The 25,420-nt window shown below is 29.1% G+C and overlaps 1 protein-coding gene across 1 annotated transcript in view; it reads right to left on the bottom strand.

Moving 5' to 3' along the window:
- The window catches only part of LOC107442186 (guanylate cyclase 32E-like), a 123,133-nt gene that overhangs the window by 59,854 nt on the left and 37,859 nt on the right, over positions 1 to 25,420 (bottom strand). Inside the window, exon 2 of the mRNA XM_087165809.1 lies at positions 5,316 to 5,625. Within this exon, the coding sequence (XP_087021935.1) occupies positions 5,316 to 5,508 (193 nt within the window). The 5' untranslated portion in view covers positions 5,509 to 5,625. The remainder of the gene's footprint in view (positions 1 to 5,315; positions 5,626 to 25,420) is intronic.

Here is a 25,420-nt window from a genome sequence, read left to right as displayed (position 1 = left end):
TATTAAAGTTTTTTAAAAAAAATTGTGCTTTTTTTTTAGAGTTAAATATATTCATTTTCAGACTGGCTTTTAAATTGCAGGAAGGAAGAGGTAAGAGAAAACTAGTAACCAATATTAAAGATTTTGTTATGGTTTTTCAGACATTCACTCAGAAAGTGCCAATTCTCAGAGGGGAATTTAATTCGCGTAATAGTTCTTTGCCGCATAAGAAGAAATCCGCTCATTTGAATTACCGTCATAAGCAAGATCTTTTATTGTTTATTTCATTTAAGTTCTGGCTCACTAACAAAGTAATCTCTTATCTAATGACTAGAAGAATAGACGATCTTTTCTACTATTGAAAATAAATGAAATTTCATTTGCGATGTACTGAGAAAAAAAGTATTTTCGAAACTACCAGAATATGGTAAAATTTACCATGCTTCTAGCTCTATGAAAACACCAAAAGCACGGTAATGTTCACGGAAGCGTTTTGATATTGATTTAGGTAAAATTAACAATAAAATATTGTTTTATAATGTGTGTTAAAGTTTCGCAAAGCTTTTAAAGTTTGATAATTTTATGAAACCTTAGAGCAGGGAGTAAAATTCATTTGCTTGGTTAAATTTTTTTTCAGTTTTGTATTTTTTACTACATGTGTGTTATATGTAGTAAAAAATGTTACATGTAGTATATATAGTTTACTATATGTCTTGAAAAGTAGCATTTTCGGTAAACTGTTACTATGTGAATGGAAAATTACCGAAAGAATGACTTATATTTCGATTTTACTATTTTGGTTTACTTTATTATACCTGAATGTTGGTTTGTTTAACCTTAAATGTCATTACCATACAATATAGTAATTTCACGAGAAAATTCAATAAAAGCTCTTTGTTTTGACGTAAAAGGAAACAGGATATATCAATATCCAATTTTAATAAGGATTTAATCTCTATTTATGTCATGAAATACGTTTTTGAGGTCATATGTGCCATAGAAAGGAGAATATTATTATGCTTTTAAATAAAGCATCAATTAAACTATTCAGTGTAACACTACATTAAAGTTCGATGAAACCTCTTATTATATTGAGAGTTAAAATTTTCTTTCAACTCGTCAATTTATAATTAAGATTTAACGAGCGTCAATTATATACATCATCTTCCCAAGAGTGAGCAGTTTTCCGAAGTAAAGTTTTAAATATTAAAAGCTACAGCAGTTCTCCATATAATAATTAAAGATTAGTAGAATAAAATTATCAAGCTCCTGAGTTTGTTTCCAAGGAAGTTTTCAGAATCTGCAAGAAACAAAATTGAGAGACAAGCTCCTAGATTAAATCATTTTACCAGCGATAGAGCAAACATTATGTGTTAAGTAAAATTAATTGCTTAAAGAGATTAATACAGAAAGGGTAATTAAATGAATATTATCGCATGAGATTCATACGCAATAAGTAATTTATTGGGACATCTAATTTAGTCCTTATAAATTCCTTAGTCTCATGCCCTTAATTGAATAATACTTGAAATATTTTGTACTCTCTGAGATATTGTAACTAATACTCTAGTCTGATTAATATCATATTATCCTGCTTGTTTGAGTACTTGCTAAGTTACTTCTAAGTTAAAAATTACTTTGCTGTTTTACCGTGATTATAATTTTATCTTGATAAAATTTTAAAAAAGACTGGAGATAAAAAGATATTTTAATTAATATGAGTAACACTTAATTTAACTATGTAACTTCATTTAACTATGTAACTATTTAACTATGCAACTTAGTAAAAATAAATAAATTTGAAAATAATGTTTCTCTTTTTAAGTAGGACATTATTAGCAAGGCGAGAGTAGTGTGGAAAAGTTTTATAAATTTGCTGCAAATGTTTACTCATTATCATCTTGAAGACATCTGATATTTTGTTTTTTAAAAATTGAATCTCTATTTTGATACACGATCTAATTTAGATGTATATTTTTGATAATCTTTCTTTTTTTAAAAAAAATAAAGGAGAATAAAAGAAAAGAAGAAGAATTTTTTTTTTTTCTAATTGACTTTTTGACCATATGAACTATGTGTTTAAATTGCTTTATTAACAATCAGCTGAATCATAATGAAAAAGAATTAAAAAAACTCAGTATTCATGTAACTCAATTCCAAGAATTGAGAGACGACATAGCTAAATCCTGGGTTCTGAAGAGATATGAATTGATAGAGATCTTTACGAGCATTCTGGAATGAGGGACATTCAGGAGAAGGTGATCGTCCGTGTAAACACCTCTATAGTATTGGTAGCTTGTGCTTTGCATCAGTTTGCACTTGGGTAAGATCGCATTGATCGGAAGGGATTCTGTTCTAAGCCTGAGGAATACAACATCCGGATATCGAGAGCTTATTAGATTATGCTAGACCTAAGATCCATCATTAAGGTGAGGAAAGGAAAGGACGTATTTATAATTCTTCCATGACCTAAATTTTCCCATTGCGTGCTTCTTTAAGGAAGGTTCGGCTAAGGTCTTGAGGTGATGATGGATATGAAATAAAATTTCGATTTAGCACTTATTTTTGCTAGATGTTCTTCTTGTTTATTTTATTCAACTCCTGTGTGGAATGGAACCCAAATTAAGGATAGTGATCTCCCTGTCCAACTTGATTTAGCAATCTCATCAGGAAGAAAAAGATTTTCGGAGATTGTTTTGGAACCTTTGATGAGAGACAGAAGGATCGATCGGCTGGATCGTTAGAAAAATATAGTGGTCATTGGTGGTGAAAGAATGCTTGAGGGTTAAGAAAATGACCAGTCCTTCGGTGGTAATGTATGTGGAAGGAAACCGTCCTGGTGTAACCTTCAGAGATTCTCAGGCCAATTTTGTCAGATTGTTTGGATCCATCGGTTGCCAGAATGATGGAGTTTAGGAGATTCTGTTGGCGAAACTCTTCAAATACAGCTCGAACTTGGAGAGTGAGTAGTAAATTTTTAGTTCGGAAGGGACAATTATTTCGTAAAAAAACATTTCAAGGGGTTTAAGCTGGTGAAAGTGTAAGAATCTATCAAAATTCAAAGAGAATTTCTAAATGATAAATAACAAAAATATTTCAATATTTTATCCGTTCACACTAGCCCCTCTCTTGTAATTTATGATTTACAATTATAAAAGTTAATTCTATAAGTTATAAAGGAAAAATACACATAAAGTATTTCCTATATGGCTGTACGTTTTATCGATTTTCTATGTTAGATTTAGCAAAAGCATTTTATTTAAAGACTAGTATTTTTTAATATTTTGAAATTAAATTATTTCACATCCTAAATCAAAAAATATTCTATAAAACACAGCAAATGGTTTATTTAGTGCAAACACAGTGGGATTTTCTGTCTTGCTTTTTAAAAATACATAATCATTTAAATTTAATATGATTTTGATTCACTCCGTTTTTATAATAGGAAAACGAAAAAACTCTGCTTTTGGGATTTTGTAAGTTAGTGAGATGTTTGAAATACAAACAAAATGTAATATCTCAGTAAAATTAACTATATTTTCATAAAATATACAATTATTTAATCTAATATAGAATTTTTTTCAAATAAGTATCAGTATTTTGAAAATTAGTTTAAACTAACGAGCTTCATGTTTTATTTATAGATTTTAAGGAAATTGATATAGTTTTCCTTGGAAAATCGTAAATTATTCTTTTCGTCTTTTAGAGTAAAGAATTCAGACATAAAATTAATCGTAAAAGGGAAATAAATTTTATTGCAAAATTTACTTTTAAGGAAAATGCGTTCAAATTGAGTTAAATTATTCACTATAAATATAAGAACTTCTAAAATATTATAGCTCTTACAGCTACCCCAAGAGATAATAAAATAAATGGTTAAAAATTTATGGAACTTTATAAAGTAATAAAAAATACTTAATAACATACTTAATAATCTTAAATTACTTAATAACTTAACATACTTTTATGATAATTTAAAATACCGATTTCGATTAATATTTGTAAATGTATTTCTTTAAAACATAATCTTAGCTAATTTAATAGTTTTTTCTTCTTTTTACGTTCATGTATACTACGCCAGAAAAAAAAGGTGACTCTCTGAATAACTTTTGATCTAATTATTGGATCTTCACGTTCTAGTACTCATTCTTATTAGTTCAAGGGGGTGACCTTAATATGCTTAAAACTGAGAGCAGACGATATCTTAAGTTGCGATATCAGACACAAAAACGCACTTTTTTTGAATAAACATATCTTTTTTTCAATAGATTCGGATTTCTGACCCCCAAAATATAGGGGGTAGCCGCAATCTGGGAAATATAGTTCCAATAGTTTGGTCAGGAGAGCGCTCCAAAGCTTGGACTCCTTAATAGTGATTTTATTTTTTCTGTATTTCACTATATCTCGAGAAATTTTTAAGTGAATTGAAAATTTTTTTACACGCGTTTATAAAATTCGTTTATCAAAAAATAATTCCATGCAAAAAATAAGTTTTAGCATTTATTATTTTTTATTATTTAATTTAAATATGTATACAACTTATGAATTGAATGTAAGCACTGTAAAAAATTGATACACAAATATAACGAAAATTTATTCGTTTTCAAAGAAACCTTGGCAACCATACAGTAAAGTCGGCTTAATTCTTTTTTTTAATTATCTGGTTTTCATTCTAATTTCGTTATTCTAGTTAACAATCGCCCACAATGCACTAAGATGAGATTTTGAATTGAGGAAACATCTTTGTCATATATTTGAGATATCCCGGTACGTCAAAAATCACGTGAAGTCGTGACGAAATTATTCTGAAAATAAGAAAAATATAATTTAAGGACATCTGAATTGTCAAAAGTGAGAGTTTTATTTCTGAGAGTGAGAATTTTTTTTACTCCTTCTAAATAACACTTAGACCACTTGTTTAAAAACGAATATTTGCTTGAAAGATGTTGCTTGTTTTTTAAACAAAATTCAGCAATCAGATAGAGCTGGTGTTGAAACAAAACGTCTTATATGTGCCTATTACAAGATTTGAATAATTAGACAGAATAACTACTTAAGTATTTTTAAATGGTAAAAGTGACTTTTAGAGCATAAGCATTCTGTTTATATTTTAAAATCGCTTGGTTTTCTTAATGAAAAGGGCAATAATAATTGAAAATTATTATTCTAGCTAGCAAACTATTTTAGAATTGTATGACTTGCGAACTATGCGTGGAATTTAAACGAAATCACATTCAAACTGAAACAAACTATTAAAAAATAAATCTCTTGAAGCAAAATTATTATCGCAGCAAATCTATCACTTCAGCGGTGACAAATGTAAGGAAATTGCTTACTTCGAGTATCTTGATATGATTCCACAATCAATTTATCGAAAGGATTTTCACTGTAACCATGGTGGTAAATGTGATTCCAAGTTCCTTTGAAGTTAATCTGGACTCCTACATCATCCAGTGAATTTATAATTGAGCGAGATATTTCAATGAAGTTTCCCGCATGAACTGTGGAATAAAGCAAAGCTACCTTCATCCATCGGAGAGTCACCAAAAGAGATGATACTGACCTTGAGATCTGAGTGTTTGGTGGTCGTGTCCTAGCAAACGTAGGGTATCTTCTCTTATCGGATACTTCTTGATGGGCACAATACTGAAATGTAAAAGTAAATCATTAGCATCTATGTAAATCTAGGCTCAAAACAATTTACTAAGGCATGTTTTGCTCTCGAACATTTTGCCCAATTTGAGCTCTGCTTCTTTTGATATTTTGTTAAGTTTGAATAGATAATAATATCAATCAGATTACTAATCTCTAAATGGCGTTGATAATTTCTAATCACAAATTATAGTTAATGAGTTACTTTATTACGTTATAAAAACCTACTATCAACCAGAAGGAGGAGATGGTGAAAAATCCGAATAACTTTTAGAACTAATCTGATGATCGGATTTTTATAGACTGATAATGATTTGTGTTGAAGATTTAAAATATATTAATTGATGAAAACTAAGAATTAAAAAAATTATCTTTTGGTAAGTTTAAATTAGAATTTGTGAGCATTAATTTGAAAAATTGCCAATACAATATCACTTGAATTGTTCCTAAGAGAATATCATTTAACAAAGGATTATAAAAATGAAAATAGAAAAGGTTATAAAAAAGTGCACGAATTAAAATTTTACTGATTAGCAGAAATTAATAGTAATAAGTCTAGAATCGGCTAAATTGCCCAAATACTATCGACATTACTTACTTAAATTAGCAGTACCACAGGCTGTAATATACTAAGCTTCAAAAAGAGAGATGAAAAAAGATTAAATATTTTGATTAACTTAAGGTTATGGGACTAATGCATATCTAACGAAAGCAAACTCTTTGGAAAAAAAATAAAGAAATCATCCATTTTTTTAAAAGAAGGTCAAATAAACTATTTTTATTTTATGAATTAATCACCAGTGCTTTAAACAATCATTAATTATAAATTAATCATCAAATAATCACTCATCATTAAATTGTCCACTTTATGAATTGTTATTTGAATTTATTGATTCAACCACTTTATTGTAAAAGATCTCTACTTTAATTGTGCATTTTAAAAAAATCTCAAAATTGTTGCACCAAGTGCATTTTCATCACTAGTTTGAAGAAAATTTGGTGTTTTTTTCACATTTATTATTTTTATTTTTTGAAAACTTAACATTTAAATAAAATTATACTTTCTTAACAGAAGAGTAAGACAACTAAATTTATTTTTTCACTTTTGATAAATTTCTCGTTCGTATTACATTAATTGTGTCTTTATATAATTTGATAACGAAATAAATCAGAATTATATTGAATCACTGATAAGTCCTTGTACGTGTAGCATAATCTGAAATACAGCTAGTTGTTTCTTTTATACAAGCATCCACTTGAATACTGTCAGACGCAGATACTTTTCCCACACAGTCCATTTATTTAATGCCATATTGTCAACTACGAAGCGAGAAAACAAAGAGGAGAAATTCACAAAAATCATTCCTTTGTATTTATAGTTAACTGTCTCTTTTATGTTGCTTTTTGTCAAAAAGCTTTTTATTTGTAAGTAAATTTTTTTTTTATACTTTTAGATTTGAAAGTGTTCTGTTTGTTTATTTTGTTTCCATTTTGATTTATTTTGTAACATTCTTTAAAATAATAATGAGCCTTCTTATATTTAATTCATCCTTAGTTGTAATGAGATTAATTACATAATTCATTTATGAAACCATAATTCATTCAAATATTTTGAAAAATGTATGTATTAGTTGTAAAATTTAGGCTTATAACAATTTTGAAATTTAAAGTAATTCATTAAGAATTACGCAAAATCTTTTTCTACGATTTCTTTAATTATACTTAAAGTCATTCCTAAGCTATAAAATAAAAAAAAGGTTTATACTCATTATTATAAATATAATTTATCCCGACTAGCAGTAGTAGTATGAAATGTTTATTTCTTACAGAACTTGTTCGTATCATTGTGAAATGTAACAAAATAATTATAGTGACTTGGTTCACTATAGTAGTTGAATAAAAAACAGTGAACTGCTTTGAGATTTTTTAAAACTTATAAAGCTTAAAGTACTTTTTAAGCTAAAGCACAGTGTGTTTTTGTAAAAATATGTAGCTTAAAGAATTTCCTAAGCTGTATAATTCTACTATATTAACTAAAATACCGCATCAGAAATCGTTGATTTAACTCAATTATTAGCAACAACAGAGTCCCGCAGTGGACTGATCGTTAAGACACGGTTCCCAGCAGATCACCGAAGTCAGTGTGGTCAGTGTGCGGGTGGGTGACAACTTGGATCAGCCTGCATAGGGACCAAGGGTGTGCGGTATTGGTCCTCGTTAAACTGTTCTACCGTAAAGTGCTCGACTTCGCGTGCAGGTCGTCGGGCTACCGAAGCGGAGGTGCCAACCCCTCCACAGAGGATCAAAATTGTGATGGCATGTCTTCGGATCATCCTCAGGGATGTTTCCCAAACCGTCGCCAATAGCCCATTGTGCAGATCTAGTGCGACGTAAATGAACAACAACAACAACAACAGAAAAAGATCATTTTATACGCTAGTCAGTACGGGTTATTATATCTTTTTTTAACTGTCAGATGAAACAATATGATTATTATCACTTGGCTCACTATGATAGTTGGAAAAAAAACATGTGTTGATGCGCCTGCACGAATTATTGTATTTTTAAGAGTACAGATTTGATTTTATCCAGCATGATTGTTAGCTTCTTAAATACAGGATGTTTAGAATTAAATTTATTCTGTTTAAATCAATATAGAAACTATTTTGGCTGGTGAATTCATTGGAAATTTGCTACATGGATCATGAGGGAAAAAAATCGAATTACGATTAAATTAATTACACAGTCCAGTCACATTAATGTGACCACCACCTACTTTCGACGTCAAAGTGAAATAACCAATCGCAGAGTGTAGGTGGCAGCACATTACAGTGTAGTGTATATATTGGATGTCCTAGGGCATCGAAAAGCACTTCAGTCGTTGGCGCAATGCAGAAATGTAGTGATTTATCCGACGTCCAAAAGGGCATGATTATTGGCTTTCGGGCCAAGGGTGGAAGCATTTCGGAAACGACTGATTTTGTGAACTGTTCGCGTACCGCCGTGGTAAAAGTATACCGTGCATGGCAAAATGGCACTATACAAAACAAGCGGCGTGGCACATGTGGTGCACCACGGGCCAAAGATGGCAGAGGCGAATGAAGGCTACGGAGATGCGTTCAGACGAATAGACGTGCAACTGTTGAGCAACTGACCGTCCAGATGAACCAAGGGGCTACCAAGAGTGTATCCTCAACAATTGTTCAGCGAACGTTGCTGCGCATGGGCCTCCGCAGCAGACGCCTGGTTAATGCACCCATGCTGACTGCTGTTCACCGGTGACGAAGGCTGGAATTTGCACGCCATTACCGCAACTGGACGTCCACAGAGTGGCAATAGGTGGCTTTTTCCGCTGAATCACATTTTATGCTCCATGGGACAGATGGACGTTGGCGTATACAGCGTGAAACGTCTGAAAGCAACACCCTGCAACAATTGCCGGAAAGCTGCAGGCTGGAAGAGGGAGCGTTATGGTTTGGGGAATGTTTTCCTGGCATTCACTGGATGCACTCATCATTGTGGATGGCACGATGGATCAGTACAAGTACGTATCTGTCCATGCGGACCCTGTCCATCACTACATGCAGATGATTTTTCCTCAGAATGATGGCATCTACCACCAGGACAATGCGAGGTGTCATACAGCTCGCAGTGCATGTGCGTGGTTCGAAGAGCACCAGGATGAATTTACCGTACTCCCCTGGCCGGCAAACTCACTGGATTTAAACCCAATCGAGAATCTGTGGGACCATCTCGATCGGGTTGTTCGTGCCATTGATCCTCAACCGCGTAATCCAGCGCAGCTGGCCACGGCACTGGAGTCGGCATGGCTCAACATCCCAGTGAACGCTTTCAGAAACCTAATTGACTTTCTTCCTGCACGTCTCGTAGCGGTCCGCTCTGCCAAAGGTGGTTACTCTGGCTTTTGACAGGTGGTCACATTAATGTGACTGGACTGTGTATAATGTGTTCGATAAAAAGTGTATACAACAAATAATGATACGCAATTTTAAGTGATTTAAAACGTCTGTCATTGCAACTGTCATGTGACCCACATTTTGCTAGTCACCTGCATGTTGCAAAAATAAATCTGCAGAAGAAAGAACGAGCATTGTTGGAAAAATTATTTAATCAAAGCGATAATAATTTGTCAATGGCACTGGGAGATTGTAGATGTTTGGCATGATTATAATTGTTTGCTCACAATTGTCATCTGGCGCAAGTAAAATGCGAACGATTTTTTTTATTGCAGAATACTTTTTCCCGTGTTACATAAATAAAGTAACTACCAGGTTTCATCGATATTTGTCAAACAAGACGGAATCTACACGGAGGAAAGAATTCTAGTAAAATTATTGCACTGTGTGGTAAGAAAAATTATTTTAATAAAAACCAAAATATACAGTTTTTAAACATTAATTTGGAAAATTTTCCGTTCATATGGTAACGGTTTACCAGGAGCTCTGGGTTTCTAAGTAATAGCTCTTATTACCTCACATTTAGTAAGAAAACAGAAAGCTTAGAACCAAGTATATAGTTTTTATGCCACGTTCTAAGGTATCATGATAAAATAATCAAAATTTATAATATCTTATATTATCAGGAGTGTGCCTAGGGTTTTAACTGTCCTGGGCGAAACATTAAGTCATTTTATCAGAGTTGATCAAAATCATGCGTTATTTTTTTAAAAAAAAATATGTGCAATGCATTGTGTTTTTTTAAAAATTTTAATCTGACTTTTTAAAACAAAATTCTTTTTGCGTTCAACGATTAAAACTCTGATACAATGTATAAATAGTACTTAATATTACTTAATAACAATACTGCTACTAAAGTTTTTAACGCCACTAATAATAAAAAGGTTAATATTATTACTTAATTATGGCAAAGTAATTGCGGAATGAATGAAGCTAGTCACTTTTTCCCATCAAACTCAAGACTTTAATGGATTGTGAAGGCAGAGAATCAATTTGTCAGATGAAAATTAAATTAATTTAGAACAGAAAGTATTTTTTATTAAATTATTCTTGGCAGGAAAAATCTTTATTTCTTAATTACAAGTAGATACATTAACTACACATTTAAGATTTAAAATTATTTGTATTAAATGTATAAAATTAAATGGGTATAATTGAAACATATTTACTGATATTGAAACAACAAATTATTTTACATAATTTGTTGTTTAATGAGCACATTAAAATATAAAAATGACGTGAAAAAACAATAAAATATTATTTAAAAGTTACAATCTTATCTACAGTTAAGTCTAATGCAGAAATTTTTTTATTTCCTCTTTTAATTAGTTAACCTATTCTTCATTATATGAATAAAACATCTATTATCAATGAGATTTGATATCAGGGATTTATTATTAAAGCCTTAATTAAATAAATTTTAGGCAATGCAGTACTGTATAAATAATATTTTTTGTATATATCTATGAAAACAAATTATAATAAATCATAAAAATAAAGGATTTTTTGTGTAAAATGTTTTTTAATCATGCCAACTTTGCTTTTTTTTGACATTATCCACAGTTACATAGGGGTCCATCTTCCTGGAAAGTGGTCAAAGAACTACGAACGATGATACCCTAATGATGTGGTGCACCATCTTGCTGCAAAAAGGCATGTGGCTGAAGCTCTTTTAGTTGTGGAAATACGAAGGTATCATCGAATACGATGTGGGTATCATCGTTCGTAGTTCTTTGACTGATCATTTTCCAGGAAGATGCATTAGGCGAGGAGGTCCAATTCCATGGCCACACAGATCACCTGATATAACGCCACTGGACTTTTTTCTTTGAGGATTTATAAAGGACAATGTTTACAGGAGGATCGTGTCGAACATTGATGACCTAAAAGTCAGAATTACAACCGTAATAGCCTCTGTGGATGCCGACATGCTTGCCGCTACCTGGCGTGAAATTGACGATCGACTTGATATTCTCCGTGCGACGAAGGGGGCATACGTGGAAGTTCATTGACAAGGATCATGAAACTTTTGGATTCTATCTAACCATTTATGTTATTAATTTTAATCTATCTTTACTATTTTATGAGTTATTAAACATTAAAATTGGTCCGGGACTTTATAAACACCCTGTATATACAAGATTTAGCAAATGTAGGGGGAAAAAATTATAATATTGTTTATAAGTATGAATAAGTTAATTAGAATGCAAATTTTCCAGCTTTTTCAACCGCGAAATTGTCTATAAAAACCGAAAAAAAACCAAAAACGTTGATAGATCACTCTCCATAGAAATGAGTGCCAAAGGTGAAAGGTTGGCATTAGTCATCATTAATCTCAAATATCTTTTAACTAGTTTCAGTTTTAAAAATGAATGATCTGAAATAGTTATTGTTACAGAAACAGAATGAAAAGTGCTTAAAATCAATTACAAAATTAGGCACAGTATCAGTAAAATTGTTCTTGTATAGTAGGGTTGATTTATTACAGTATTCACTGTCCTTCTAACCTTAATTCATTGACACACTGTTAGAATTTTAATTCTGAAATTATGGTAAAATAACTGGCAGCAGTCTGTCCATCCGATTAACCGTGAAGTTTATGGTAAAGAATAGTTTTCACATTCACGGTTTTGAAACCGTGTACAACTAGTATGGTCTGGTATCATGAATACAAAACTGTATGTTTTTTTTATACCATTTACAGCTACCAAGGTTTCAAAAGCGTAAAAAAAAAGAAATTTAACTGGACATAGGAGCTAGACTTCTCGTTAGATAATAGGCATTGGAGAGTGCAGGACAATGGAAATTCTTCAAGTGTGTTGAAGGGAATGAAAGTGTCAATGCTGGGAGACGAACCCCCGTTCTGTCGGTCATGAGATTGACAGATTAGCTTTCTCGGCTATAATATGTACGCAGTTGCAAGGAACTAAGTTGCTTCATTAGCTGGGATTAGTTGGTGGAATGAAATTCTTGTTATTTAACAGTTTTAGGTAAAAAAAAAGTTAATAAACGATTTTTCTCATTGTTAATAGTTTTATTAGAATCTTACTTATGGTTATTTGACTGTTTTGTTGGAATATGGTAAAATAACAATTAAATAGATAGTTAATTAGACGTTTTTTATGAGAAATTTCTAACATAAAGTATGTAAATAGCAGGATGAGTGAAAATGACAGCGGCAATGTCTTCTTCACTACGTCTAGTAGAAAAATCTATTGATAGCTCCTATCTATTGAATCTATCTATTGAATCTATGAAAGATTTATTAACAAATATCTATTAACACTTTCACGTGCCACAATAACTGGCTATAAGATAAGTAACTTTTTGTACTGGGAAAGAGCTAGAATTAGGAGTGTAATTTATAAAGATCGAGTTTTTTAAAATTTTATTTTATTTCATAACTGTTTTTGAATAGTCGACTCAATTCTCGTTTTTGCTACAAGTAATGTTCAACTCCGTAGCTTTAAAATTTTAAACCCAATCCAGAAGACGAGGAAACTCCTGTATCAAGTACTGGGAGAAATTTGTCTTCGTGGAGGACGTTTTGATGGAATTAACCCGTATTTGTGTTAGATGGTGATGAAAACAGCTAAAACCTTCCATGGTTAGCCTCTCGGCAGAGGGACTCTAAACCATGATCGGTTTACCACTGGGAACATTTTACGTCAGCACTGTTGTCGGTGCGAGCCGGTGTCGAATCGACCAGCTATCGCCAGGATCGTACCCGAGTCACCTAGTTAGAAGGCGAGCGCCTAGCCATAACCACTTAGAGTAGGTGTTGGCCTAGCCCCTGAGCTAGCACGTCTCATAAAGATCGAGTTAAAGAAATTTTCTCAGCGTGGAGAGTAAGTGAAGGAAGAAAAAAAAACTTATAACATAACTGTATAGAATAAGGTTTGAAATCCTGGGGGCCCTAATTTTTAGCAACTCTGGGTGGTCACCCAGTTCGCTCACCCCTTATCATAGCCCTGCATATTGTAAAACTATATTTTATTGCTAATTTTACCAAATTATCTGCTCTTCCGAAACAATTACTGAGTTTTTTTTGGTGTTCCCAAAGAGCCCGAAGCGCTCTCTTGATAAAATTATATGGAACATATTTCCCAGATTGTGGTCACCTCCGACACATATAGGGTTAAAAATCTGTCTAAAAAAGTTATTTTTATTCAGAGAAAGTACGTTTTCGTGACTGATTCCGTAACTTAAAATGTTATCTGCACCTACTAATCAGCATATTTAAGAGGATAAGCCCCTTGGTGCCATAGTAAGTGAAAATATTATCATTGGATTAAAAAATATTTAGGGTGTTCACTTTCTTATTTTTAGGACTATACATCTGTATTTTATATACAATGTAGTTTTTAGAAGAAATGTGTAAAATCAGAGAAACATTGGATATTGTGATTTAATTACCGTTATAAGAATGTGTCATTAAATGCTATTGCTAATTTAATACTACAAAAAGTTTCGCAGGAGGACGCATTAGAGTAAAAGAAGCTCAATCATTTAATATAAGATCCATCGTCACATTAAAATAATATCATCATCGTCAAACTTAAAACCCATAAGATGGAAGACCTTAAAGTAAATAAAGCTACTTATCTCCAAACTCCATTATACAAACTAAATTTCAAGAATTTAGTTAGATATTCTACGCAATGGTTCCATTTCTTTGAAGATTAAAAAAAATATTTGAAGAAGGTTCAAAAGACGAAAATACCTTTCAAAGAGCTTAAGAAAAAAAATCTTGTTAGAAGCTTTGATATTGTTGAAAGGAAAGTTTTTCAGAGACGTGTTTAAATGGACGATCATAGTCAAAGAAAAGAAAAATTTGAGAGTTTTCACAATATTGACTCCTAGGTTTTGAATACAATTGAGTTTATTTTTAACTTTTTGATTCAGCACATATTTTGTTTCAGTGAAATATTTCAGTTATGTACAGAGATCGAATCATTTATCACAAAATTTGATAATATATTAAAAAATGTTTTTAATTATAATACTTATTGTTTAAGAAAAGTTTTAAGTTTAATGTCCGCAAAACTGTAGTTTAAAAGATGAGCAACGGACAATTTTTTTCCGTTCTTGCAATAAAGCTTCTTTAATAAAGTTAATCCCTTTCTCTTCCTTTACTTGATAATTAACTCTGTAAAAACTAAAGAATAAGAATAATAAGAATTAATGCTTCTATAATAAGAACAGAATTAATAATTCAATTATAAGAATTAATAAATTAAATACTTAATATAAATGTCTAGATGTTTAAGCAGTTACAAGTCAAACATTGTTTTTTTCTTGTACATAAAACCATTATAATTCTGAAGTATTAGTCATATCTTCTCGAAATTCATATTATCAGTGCAAAAAACCACATAGGGTCATGAGGTAGTGCATCTTTTTTACCACTTACTAAAACGAGGATACTTAGTAATTTTTTATTGGATTGATTTTTTTATGCTGGTTTTACATGGTTTATATGGTAACTAAGATGGTTTTAAAATCGGATAAAACATTGTTTCAGAATTCCGACAATGCTATGAAATGACACATGCTGTGAGTAAAGCAGATTCATAAAATATTTGAGAAGACTGGCTTTATTATATATTAAGCGATTTGGTATGAAATTACTGTCAAATACTGTTTAAATATTACTAAATTGTCAGTCAAAAATGAGAGTTTTATTTCTCAGAGTGAGATATCAACATAAAATAACGTCTGCTTTTTTATAATTTAGTTTTCTCAAACATCCTAAACCAGTAAATCTAAAATTTAAATAAATTAGTAACATGTAAAGCTGTTTTTAAATTAGAGCTGTATTGATATTTGAGTTTAAATAAGCAAGATCCTTAATATAATTTGAATCGGCTATCCGTCAACTCATTAAATAATATTATATTAATTATATCAATTATATTAATTATGTTAATATTCCTTTTTATTATTACTCTTATTATTCATTAGTAATTGATATTTGTAATTTTCGTGTTTCAATATTATCCGCTGTCTTTCTGATGTTAATTTTAGACTTATAGATTTTGTTGTGCAGCAATTTTTATCCCAAAATTATATTTTAGTACATCATTGCTTCAATGAAAATAAAATTTCAAATGAAAACTACGAAGAAAGAAAAGAAGAAAAAAAAAAGTCTTTTGAAAATGCGTTGTACTTAAATTTTCTTTAACAAAAAGTAATGTAATTTTCACTTTTAAAGGTCTATTAAACAAATAAACAAAACAACCCCACCTTTTTTTCAAATTATAGCTTAAGTTTAAAATGTAAGAAAAATCTAAAAACTTTTTTTTCTATCCTTCATGCCGAAAATATACATTTACAAAATTGGTACATTAAGAAATATGTAAAATTCAATAATTATAATGTATATACGTTCGAAAGACACAATTAAAAGAAAATTTAAAAAAATTAGAATAATAGCTAAATTCTCACAAATTGAGAACAAATATTCATGAATTTGAAAGTGTAAAACTTTTTATTGCATTTTTCAATTAAAATACTTCATGCTTTGAGAATTTTCTAAACCTTTCTGACATTCTGATATTTCCTTTACTAATTTTATTATTAAAATACGTGTATTTTCCTTTACGTATTAGCAATAAATTAGCATGCAATTATAATTATCAATATATTTGTAGGAAAATTCAGAATTATTATGCCAATTTTATTAAGTACCAAAATAAGTACCTTAATTGTCCTTTTGAAACTCAAAGTTTAGACTCTTATTTCACAAATTGAATATCATTCTGCAATTACGGTTTTATTAAGCCGAATGACTAATTATTTTCCGGAGCAGAAGTCCTGATTTACGAGAGAATTTAAAACAATTCCTGAATCTTTTATTGTACTATTGATCTACAGATGTACGTATAATGGAATAGACACTTACAGTTTTTCGTATTTTTTTTCAAATTTCTATAGAAATACTAAGAGAATTATTTGACAATTCCAAAGGTGTTTAGGTCATTTAGTTTATCATATTTATTAATAAAGTTTAAAGCCTTCCGAGGTTTGAGAGATGTGCAATAAAAATAAAATACGAACGAAAAAAGGGTTCTTTTAAATACCAGATGCTGTAAAATATAGCAATAAAATTAAAATTCTAACTTGTAGGGGAGAGAGGGGTCAATTGTAGCATTTTTTACTTAACTATTTTTAACTAACAAAAAATCCAATATATTATTAGTATTAATTGACAGACGAGTAAAGTAGACTATCCTCTACAAGAAAAAAAATAAATGCCTTATTTTAAATGTTATTATATTAGTTATTAACAATTTTTGACAGTCGTGTACTTGTTACAATTGTCCCCACTTACGGGGTCAATTGTAACAGTTCATAAATTCAACTAAAACATAGTTAATTATACATATTATAGTTGTGATATATTTTTTTATTGATCTAAATAGTAGTGATATTTTAGGAGTAAAAATAATAATGAGCAGGGACCTAAAGGGTTAAACTTTTAACTTTAAGGGGTTAAAAATTTTAATTTATGCTGTGAAAGGTGACCAATAAAATAATGCACATGCAACATAATATAAATGAGATAGGAAACTATTGGTGGTTCTTAAAGAGTTAAGTAATGGTTTGTAAACGTAAGATTATTTATTTTCAGATGTTACAATCGTCCTTTTACTTATTGTTACAATCGTCCCCAAGACGCCATTTCAGCTTCATTTGTTAAAAACAATGCTAGTTAATTAACAAAACTAATATTTTTTGTTTGAAATGTTAATTAAGGTGTCCACTTACATATTCGGTTAATAATTTTTATTTGTTTAAACAAAATTACTTTGTTACAATATAATATTCTAATACCAAAAAAAGTACTTACGCAGCATGAAAATATCTTTTGTGATGTAACTCTTTCAAAAGTACATAAAAATGATTGCCAGCAGGGGTGTACATGTAGATTTATTAAATACACCTTGTGCGCCAGGAACCAAATCTAGAACCCGACACTCGAAATTTTTGCTCTGTTACAATCGTACCCTGCTACAATTGACCCTACTCTTCCCTACCCATAACTTTTCTTAAACAAAATGCAAAAAGTTTTTTAAACCTAAACACCTACAAAGTTATAAAATTAGTATTTCTTCAGAAATTTGAAGAAATGTCAAACACTGAAAGCGCCTCTTCCATTATTTTAAGGTAGAGTATACATTAAATGCTACTAAACTTATAATTTACATTCACAATTTAATTCGTTCTGTAGTACATTTTCTTCTAAACTAATATTTAATATGCCCTTTCTCAACTAAGAAGTTTTAGATTTTAGTTAAAGCCTATTTTAGTGATTAATTAATAATACATAATGTGACTGGCTTCAATAAATTATCTTTCTTTAACTCGATTTAGAAGATAAGAGTTCATCCATTTTGCTATTAACCTAATTATTTACATTAAAGCGTTTTAATTGACATATAAATTAAAAAAAAATTTCTACGAACCCACTCATGCAAATTATTCGAGATTTACAAACTTTAAATTTACTTATAAATAATTATTTCCCACAAAGACAGTGCACTCCTTCAAGTGAAATAATTAATTTTACGAGTTGTATCTTTTTTTAAAAATTTCATTTAAAAAAAATATCTTTGCGTGTTCTGAGTTTCATTTTTTATCAACATGAAAACACTTTATGCCATATAATTTATTAAGTTTGTGATATCGTTGCATTGAATTAATAAATTATATAAAAAGTATTCGCAATAATGAATACACACGATAAAAAATTTATATAAAATGTATATAAAAATGATCAAGAAATCTAAACATAATAGGAAAATGACTAAGTAATTACTTACGAGCTAAATCGTAATAACTTTCAATTAACTAAAATCAATTTATACAAAAAAATGCATTTTTAGCATTAGCTTATAGCCTTAGTCTCTAGAGCAGTGATTCTCAACCTTTTTTTTGTGGCGGCACACTTTTAACGATTTCGAAATTTGACGGCACACACAAAAAAAATTAGTTTAAAACTTGTTTACTTACCTATAATACACTGTGTTAATAGTCTGTGATAATAATTTTGAATGTGAAACAAAATAATATGTACTACAAAAGCACGTTTATTAAGGGATTAATTATTTCTTTCGACTAATTTTTTATTAGTTAGTAACAATTATTTTTTTTGCTAGTTATTAATTGTTAGCTTGTTTTCTAAAGTTATTAACTGTTAGTTTTTTTACAATGGTATTTTTTGTGATTTCTTGTTAACTAGTATTTTTGCTAATTATTAATCGTTAGCTTATTTTTTTGTTAGCTATCCTTTGTTAATTTGCTTTTATAACTATGAATTGCATAGCTTACTTTAATGATTAGCTTTTAATTCCGTTTGAAAGTTAATATTTAGCTTTCTTTCTTTCTTTTGTTAATTAAGAATTTTAATAGTCATTAAATTTTCTACTTATTTCAACATTTTTTTTAAGTTGCCAAAGACAATTTAAACGCTTCCTTCTTATTTTAACTTATTTTAAGATTGTCAGAGACAAGACAATAGCGACAAAGATGTTCAGGCGGTTAAAGCCTGGAAAAATTATTAAAAGTATATAGATATAATATTATGTATGTATATATATATATATATATATATATATATATATATATATATAATAAAAAAATACAAGAAAACATTAAGAAAGTTAAGAAAAACAATAAGTATCATATATATATATATATATATATATATATATATATATATATATATATATATATATATATATATATACTTTTCTTTAATTTAAACTTCACTCGTAATAAAAAAAGCATTATAATTTTTATGGTATCATTTCCAATATTTAGCGGCACATTTTAAGAATTTGGCGGCACACAAAAGTGCCGCGGCACAGTGGTTGAGAATCACTGCTCTAGAGCAATGAAATAATCCGCTTTTTAAGGCTTTCATCCTAATAGAAAAAAATTAGCCTAAAAATACCAGAAGGTGAAATTAACAGAGTACCCAAAAAGTATTATACAGTTAAATATGTTTCTAATGGATGATGTTTTCAATATAAATGTAAACAATAACAATCTGAAGCTCAATACCTGATCTAGCTCCGATTAGAAAGTTTGCAATTGCTTACTACAGCTTATTCTGCGAGGCGATATTTTCAAACGGATAATTTTGTTTTCAATTAAAGAGCTTAAATCTGCCATGTTTCATAAGATATTAATGTTATTAAGTAATTCTGGTGAGTTTGAAGTGAAAATTTGTTCCAGTTATTTATAGATATATTGTTAAAAAAGGTGACATGGTTGCTAGATTTTGAATACCTCGCGTTTTTGGCATTCTTGATTTGGCCTCTTTCCATTTGTTTATAACTGTTTGTTCTTGATGCAAGCTGTGCACCATCTTACGTTAGTGTTAATACCTTTAGCATTGTAAACACAAGTATTGTTAGCATTGTAAACACAAGTAATAAGTAATCAAATACCACGTTTGAAAGAATCTCATAACACAATGATCACGTTGTGAGTCGAATTGCTTTAAAATACACCGGAAACAGTAACCCGGAAGTATAGGCGGTATGGAGCTGCTTGCAGCGTTCCCTAGTGTAGAAAACACCATCTATAAACAGAATCATTGCCCTTATATTAGATTTTTTTTTATAGTATTTTAATCAAATGGCATATTTTTCTTAAAAGTTAAAAAATCTATAGTTTTATAGAGCCCTCAAAGAAAAAATAACTTAAACACATTTTGAGCTTGTTCCATTTTTTTTAAAAACGCGTATTTTGAATTATATCCAAAATTAAAAAAAAATTCGTCCGCCATATGAAAATAAAATGTTTTAAAGTAACAAGCGAGGTAATCGAAATTGTCATACAATGAAAGTTAATTAAATTTGCATAATTTAATAACTGAAATTATAGCTCTTAGAACCTTCAGTTAAAAGATAAGTGACTAAAACAACAGTTCCTATTGAAAAGCACTTCGCGTCTTTAATAACTTAGTCACCGGTATTCTTTTTAGATTTTTAAAAGCAGTGAATAATAGAATTTTTTTAAAGTCAACAATTAACACATATTTAAATTTTTTGTTGTAATTTTCTTTTTAAAATTTGTCGGGTTATTCTCTAAGTACAGATTGTTAAAACCAAGTATAATAATAATTAATTATGCTGAACCAGTTAATGTTACAAGAAAACAAAGCATCTGACTCTTTTATCTTATTTTCTATGGTTAGAATTAATTTGTTTTCACGCCAAGGATAAAAAAAACATTAATTACTTTTTTTTAGCTTTAATATCATTTTTTGCAAATATATTTTAAAAAAAGACATTAAATTAATACATATTTGATTGGCATTTGAAAACTTTTTCTCATTAAACAATGTCAGCTGCAATTTTTTTATTTATAGCTTCCATTAGAGCGAAAATAATTTGATCACGCACTGTTTTTCACGTTTAGAAAAATTAATTCTTACATTGCACAACGGCGCATACTTTTACAAAGATTGATCGCAGTAAATTTGATGCAAACTATTTAATGATGGCATAATTAAACGAGAGTTCTAAATCTACTTCTTGTTTTAAAATACTTGCATTTAACTGAATTATAATGATTTCGTAAGATGATTTTTTTGGCTTTCAGGCAGCATTTAGTTTAAACATATAAGGAAAAGGAGAGAAATATGGAATAGGGATAAAGCAGGAAATAGTTGTATTATTTATTGTTATTCAGGGTTGACCCTCAAAGAAAACGACGAGAAACGCTTCTTTTTGACTATTCTCCTAAATTTTTTCTCTCACTTTTTTTATAATTCTACGAGAATTTAGTTGAATTCTAATTTCATTAGATGATGATATTTTGGCTGCTACATTAAATAGTGCTTAAAAATATTGAGTAAAGTATAGTATTTTACTGTGATTATTGCATTAAAAATATGGTATATCAGATTCCTTGTTCCGTAACATGTTCCGATAAAAATGAAATTTTACGGTAAATGTACCGGCACCCTGACTGCTGCTATTTTGTACAGTAATTTCATCCCCAATTTTTTTTTAGTGTATACGATAGTTTTCAACCTTCAGTGTAAAAAGATACATAAAAGGAAAGAAGCGGATTGAAATGAGGGAAATCGGAGAGAAATATAAAATATGATTAAAAATATGAAATAACTGGTTTACATTTGGTTATTAAGAAATGGTTATTTGAGAAAAAATATTTGGATAAAGTTTTCTTTTAGTAAATTTTCTCCTAGTGAAGGATTTTTCTAATTATGTCTTGAAAATTGTTTTTTTTTTTTCCTTTTTGATTTTAAATTATTCTTTTTTCTTATTTAATTAATTCTTTTTTATGTTGATTACTTTTCTATTTTTGTTTTCGTGCATAGTTGCTAATAAACATTTTCATAAGCATTTTCATTTACACTAACTGCTCCAATTTATTAGTTTTATGATTAGTTCACTTTTTTGTACATTTCTTAAAAAAATTAAAAATTATTTCAATTAAAAAAGTGGATTTTATTTGAAACGGAGATTTTATTTGTAACTATCCTAACATTTATCCCGTTTTTATTAGTAGTAATTTAGTGCATGTATTTTTTAAAGTAAAATTTTTAATTAAAATTTTAATGAATAATCTTTATATTTTTACATTTACCTTTAATTTCATGGTATCTGGCTATTAATTTTTTTTGTATGTAGTCAATACAGGTTTCCTTGTCCGAGTTTATGACAATCTAAAACAGATTTATACCTCATAATAAATATGTAAGACTATCAGTATTTCTTTAAAAATATGATTTTTTAAACTTTTATTTTAAGAAAATAAATAATAAAACTAAAAATTTCATGAACTGAACAAAAAAATATATTGACGTTAGCTAAATAAATGTCGAAATCAACTGCCATAAACACATGAATTATTTTTAGAACGGTCGTAAAATATAATGCTAGTAATGAATGTGCTGATCTTATTAAACTTTTACATGCTTTTTAATTAGAAAAATACTTCTGTTATTTCAGCTTAGTACGATCTCGGAAATTAAACTTTAATTTGTGTTTATTTATAAATTTAATTTCAGAGATGTTCGCTTGGAGCATTTCCCAGGAAACAGTTTCGACAATAACGATGTTTCGTGGAATCTGAGTTTTTTCTTTCTTTTTACATTGTACTAGTAATAATTCTCTAGAGATTTCCACCATCGTTCCACTTTTATTAACATAGGAATCGTTCTAAAAAGCTTATTTTGAAGGTTGTTTTTGATTATTTTTTAATTTGCAATAGAAGTCATTTACGCAAGATTGAAAATCATTTTTTGGAAACTTAGGCAATGGAATTTTTGAAAATCGACTGTTTTATGTTATAAGCATATTAAGTGTTACTTTTTTGCAACTAAAAACTATGTTCCACATTTTATTTCAGCTTCATCTTTTTTGACATACGTTGTCATTTTTTATTAATGTTCTCATTTTATATTTTTTTTCGTCAGAAAGGAAATATTACTCAAAAAGAAATTCCTGGAAGTTTTCAAAAACCAGACATTTATATAAACCAGACATATTTTTAAAATTTAAAAACATTAAATACTTTTGATGTTAAATCGAAAGAAATTTTTTAAAAACCTTTACCATTCCACGAATTTTTTATTATAAAGAATAATTTGAATTAGCATCTAATATAAGTTTATAGCGAAGTTTGCAAAAAATGCTAAACATAATAGAACTAAGTAAAAATAAAAATGTTAACTCACTTTTGTTCAGTCATAAAAATTATTTAGTTTTCACAAGCAGAAAAGGACAAACAAATTTAGCAATTAAAACATTATTGCAACTCATTGAAGTTTAATGTCTATATTCTATTAATTTATCGACTTCAAAAACACATTTTAAATAAACATAAAAAGTTTATTCTAGTTTGCATGAATTTCAGATTATTTTTCCTGCAACCTACAAAAACTTTATTTTCGCAGACGATTAAAAAACGCCAGCTCGGTTTGTGTTAAAATAAAAAAAAAATAGATAAATGTTTTACATGTTTTTATATTTAGAAAATTCTCCTCATTTGAAAGCGAAAAGCAACGATCATTTTTCTGTAGATATTCGACTACTCGAATTACGTATTTAAAGGTAATTTGAAGACAGACTTTATGATCGGTAGGAATTGAACGAAGAAGTAATTTGAATTGCAAACATATAAATTTTGCTAATAGTTTTACTTTAAGTACATAAAAATGGAATAAATTATAAATTAGGAATGTGCATTGCAGGGGGAAATTATAAATTAAGAAATTATAAATTAGGAATAATTATAAATTAATTAGATTGCTTTTTAAGAATAAGATTTTCAAATAAATTTAAAATAAAACAAAAAGAAACACGAATGTTATGGAACATTAAAAGAACTGTTGGCATAATAATATCAGTATTTAAAAGAATGCAAACGATTTAAAGTAGGAAAAAGAATTGTACTTTAATGTCTAAACTGACGTCATTTCGATTATCTACCTAGGCCGTGATGGCTCAGAGTAGAAACCTTGAATTAGAGAGGCCGACTCGTCCTCCATCTTGGAGCAAAAATTTTCACCAATGAGGAAAGGCTACAAGTTTTTGCAATTTATAGCTACAAACGACGCTAACTGCAACTGGGACAATTCGTAAAGAAAAGCGAGTTTGCGTACAACTATTTACTTTGTTAATCGGAATTTTTTTTTAATACTTGAACAAATTAAACAAAAACTCTATAATTATTTATTTTTAAAATAAAAAATATTATTTATTACTTGATAGAAACAGTTTATGCACATTTTTGGTTCTTTAATAATTATAAAATAAATAAAAGACCAAGCAAATGGAGAAGAGGCAGTAAATTTTTATTTGCTCATTAAAACTTAAGCTCATCTGAAATTTATCCCGGTTTTGGACAACTTATCCATTTCGGTCTTTTTGGCGGTATTTTTAAAGGATCTGGAACAGTATGAGGCCTTAATGTTTTGTTACCATCTTTCTTATTTACTTCAAGTTGAGATTCTAAAAAATGAACCGGCAAGAAAATAATTTGAAACACAGTTTCACATTTTCATATTTAAATTAAATCACATTAAGAGATTCAGAGTTTAAATTTTGCAAATATACTTCCATTAACTTTTCTACAACAGAAATTAATTATTTCAGTAATTTATCCCAAGAATTTTAAAGAAAAAAAAAACCTTTATAGATGTATGTAAAATCGCATATTAATTAAATTTCTTATTATAAATTTAAACAAACCGTTTTGAGCTTTAAGCGATATATTATCCCAAGTCAGGATAAAAAAGCTAACTATCTGATGTGTTAGTGAATCAAAATGAAGTACAATTAGAAATATGTAAATATTTATTTTTAACGAAATGAAAGGAAATGCTTAAAGTGATTACAAAACTTGGCGATTTGGAGATAAGTTTGGCGAATACTTATTCAGGTAATCTCTTGCTTTTATTTACTTGGTTTTATAAAACACATAAATGCTTTTTAAAGGTCATATTTTAAATAAATATTTACTTAACAAGTGAAATTTACCTTGAAAACTTTTATATTTAAAATATTGTTGGAACTTAAAAATTCAAGTAACCCCGAAAAATTATTCGCTTATTTAATTTCAAAGAAAAGGACAAAAAGAAGCACTCAGAAGCAAATTCTAACAACTTAGGGTCGTATATATACTGCATATAAAAGTAAATAAATTCAATAAATTCACTAATTATAAATAAATGAGTATTTTCCTCACATAAGCGAGCATCCTATATTGTTTTCACTCACTTGTTGAAATATATAAAATTATTGATACAACTTTGACTAGCTACTATT

Source organism: Parasteatoda tepidariorum, chromosome 6, assembly GCF_982258835.1.
Source record: "Parasteatoda tepidariorum strain Cologne lab strain chromosome 6, Ptep-v5.0, whole genome shotgun sequence".
NCBI classification, from domain to species: Eukaryota; Metazoa; Arthropoda; class Arachnida; order Araneae; family Theridiidae; genus Parasteatoda; species Parasteatoda tepidariorum.
This window is presented reverse-complemented; position numbering and strand designations above follow the sequence as displayed.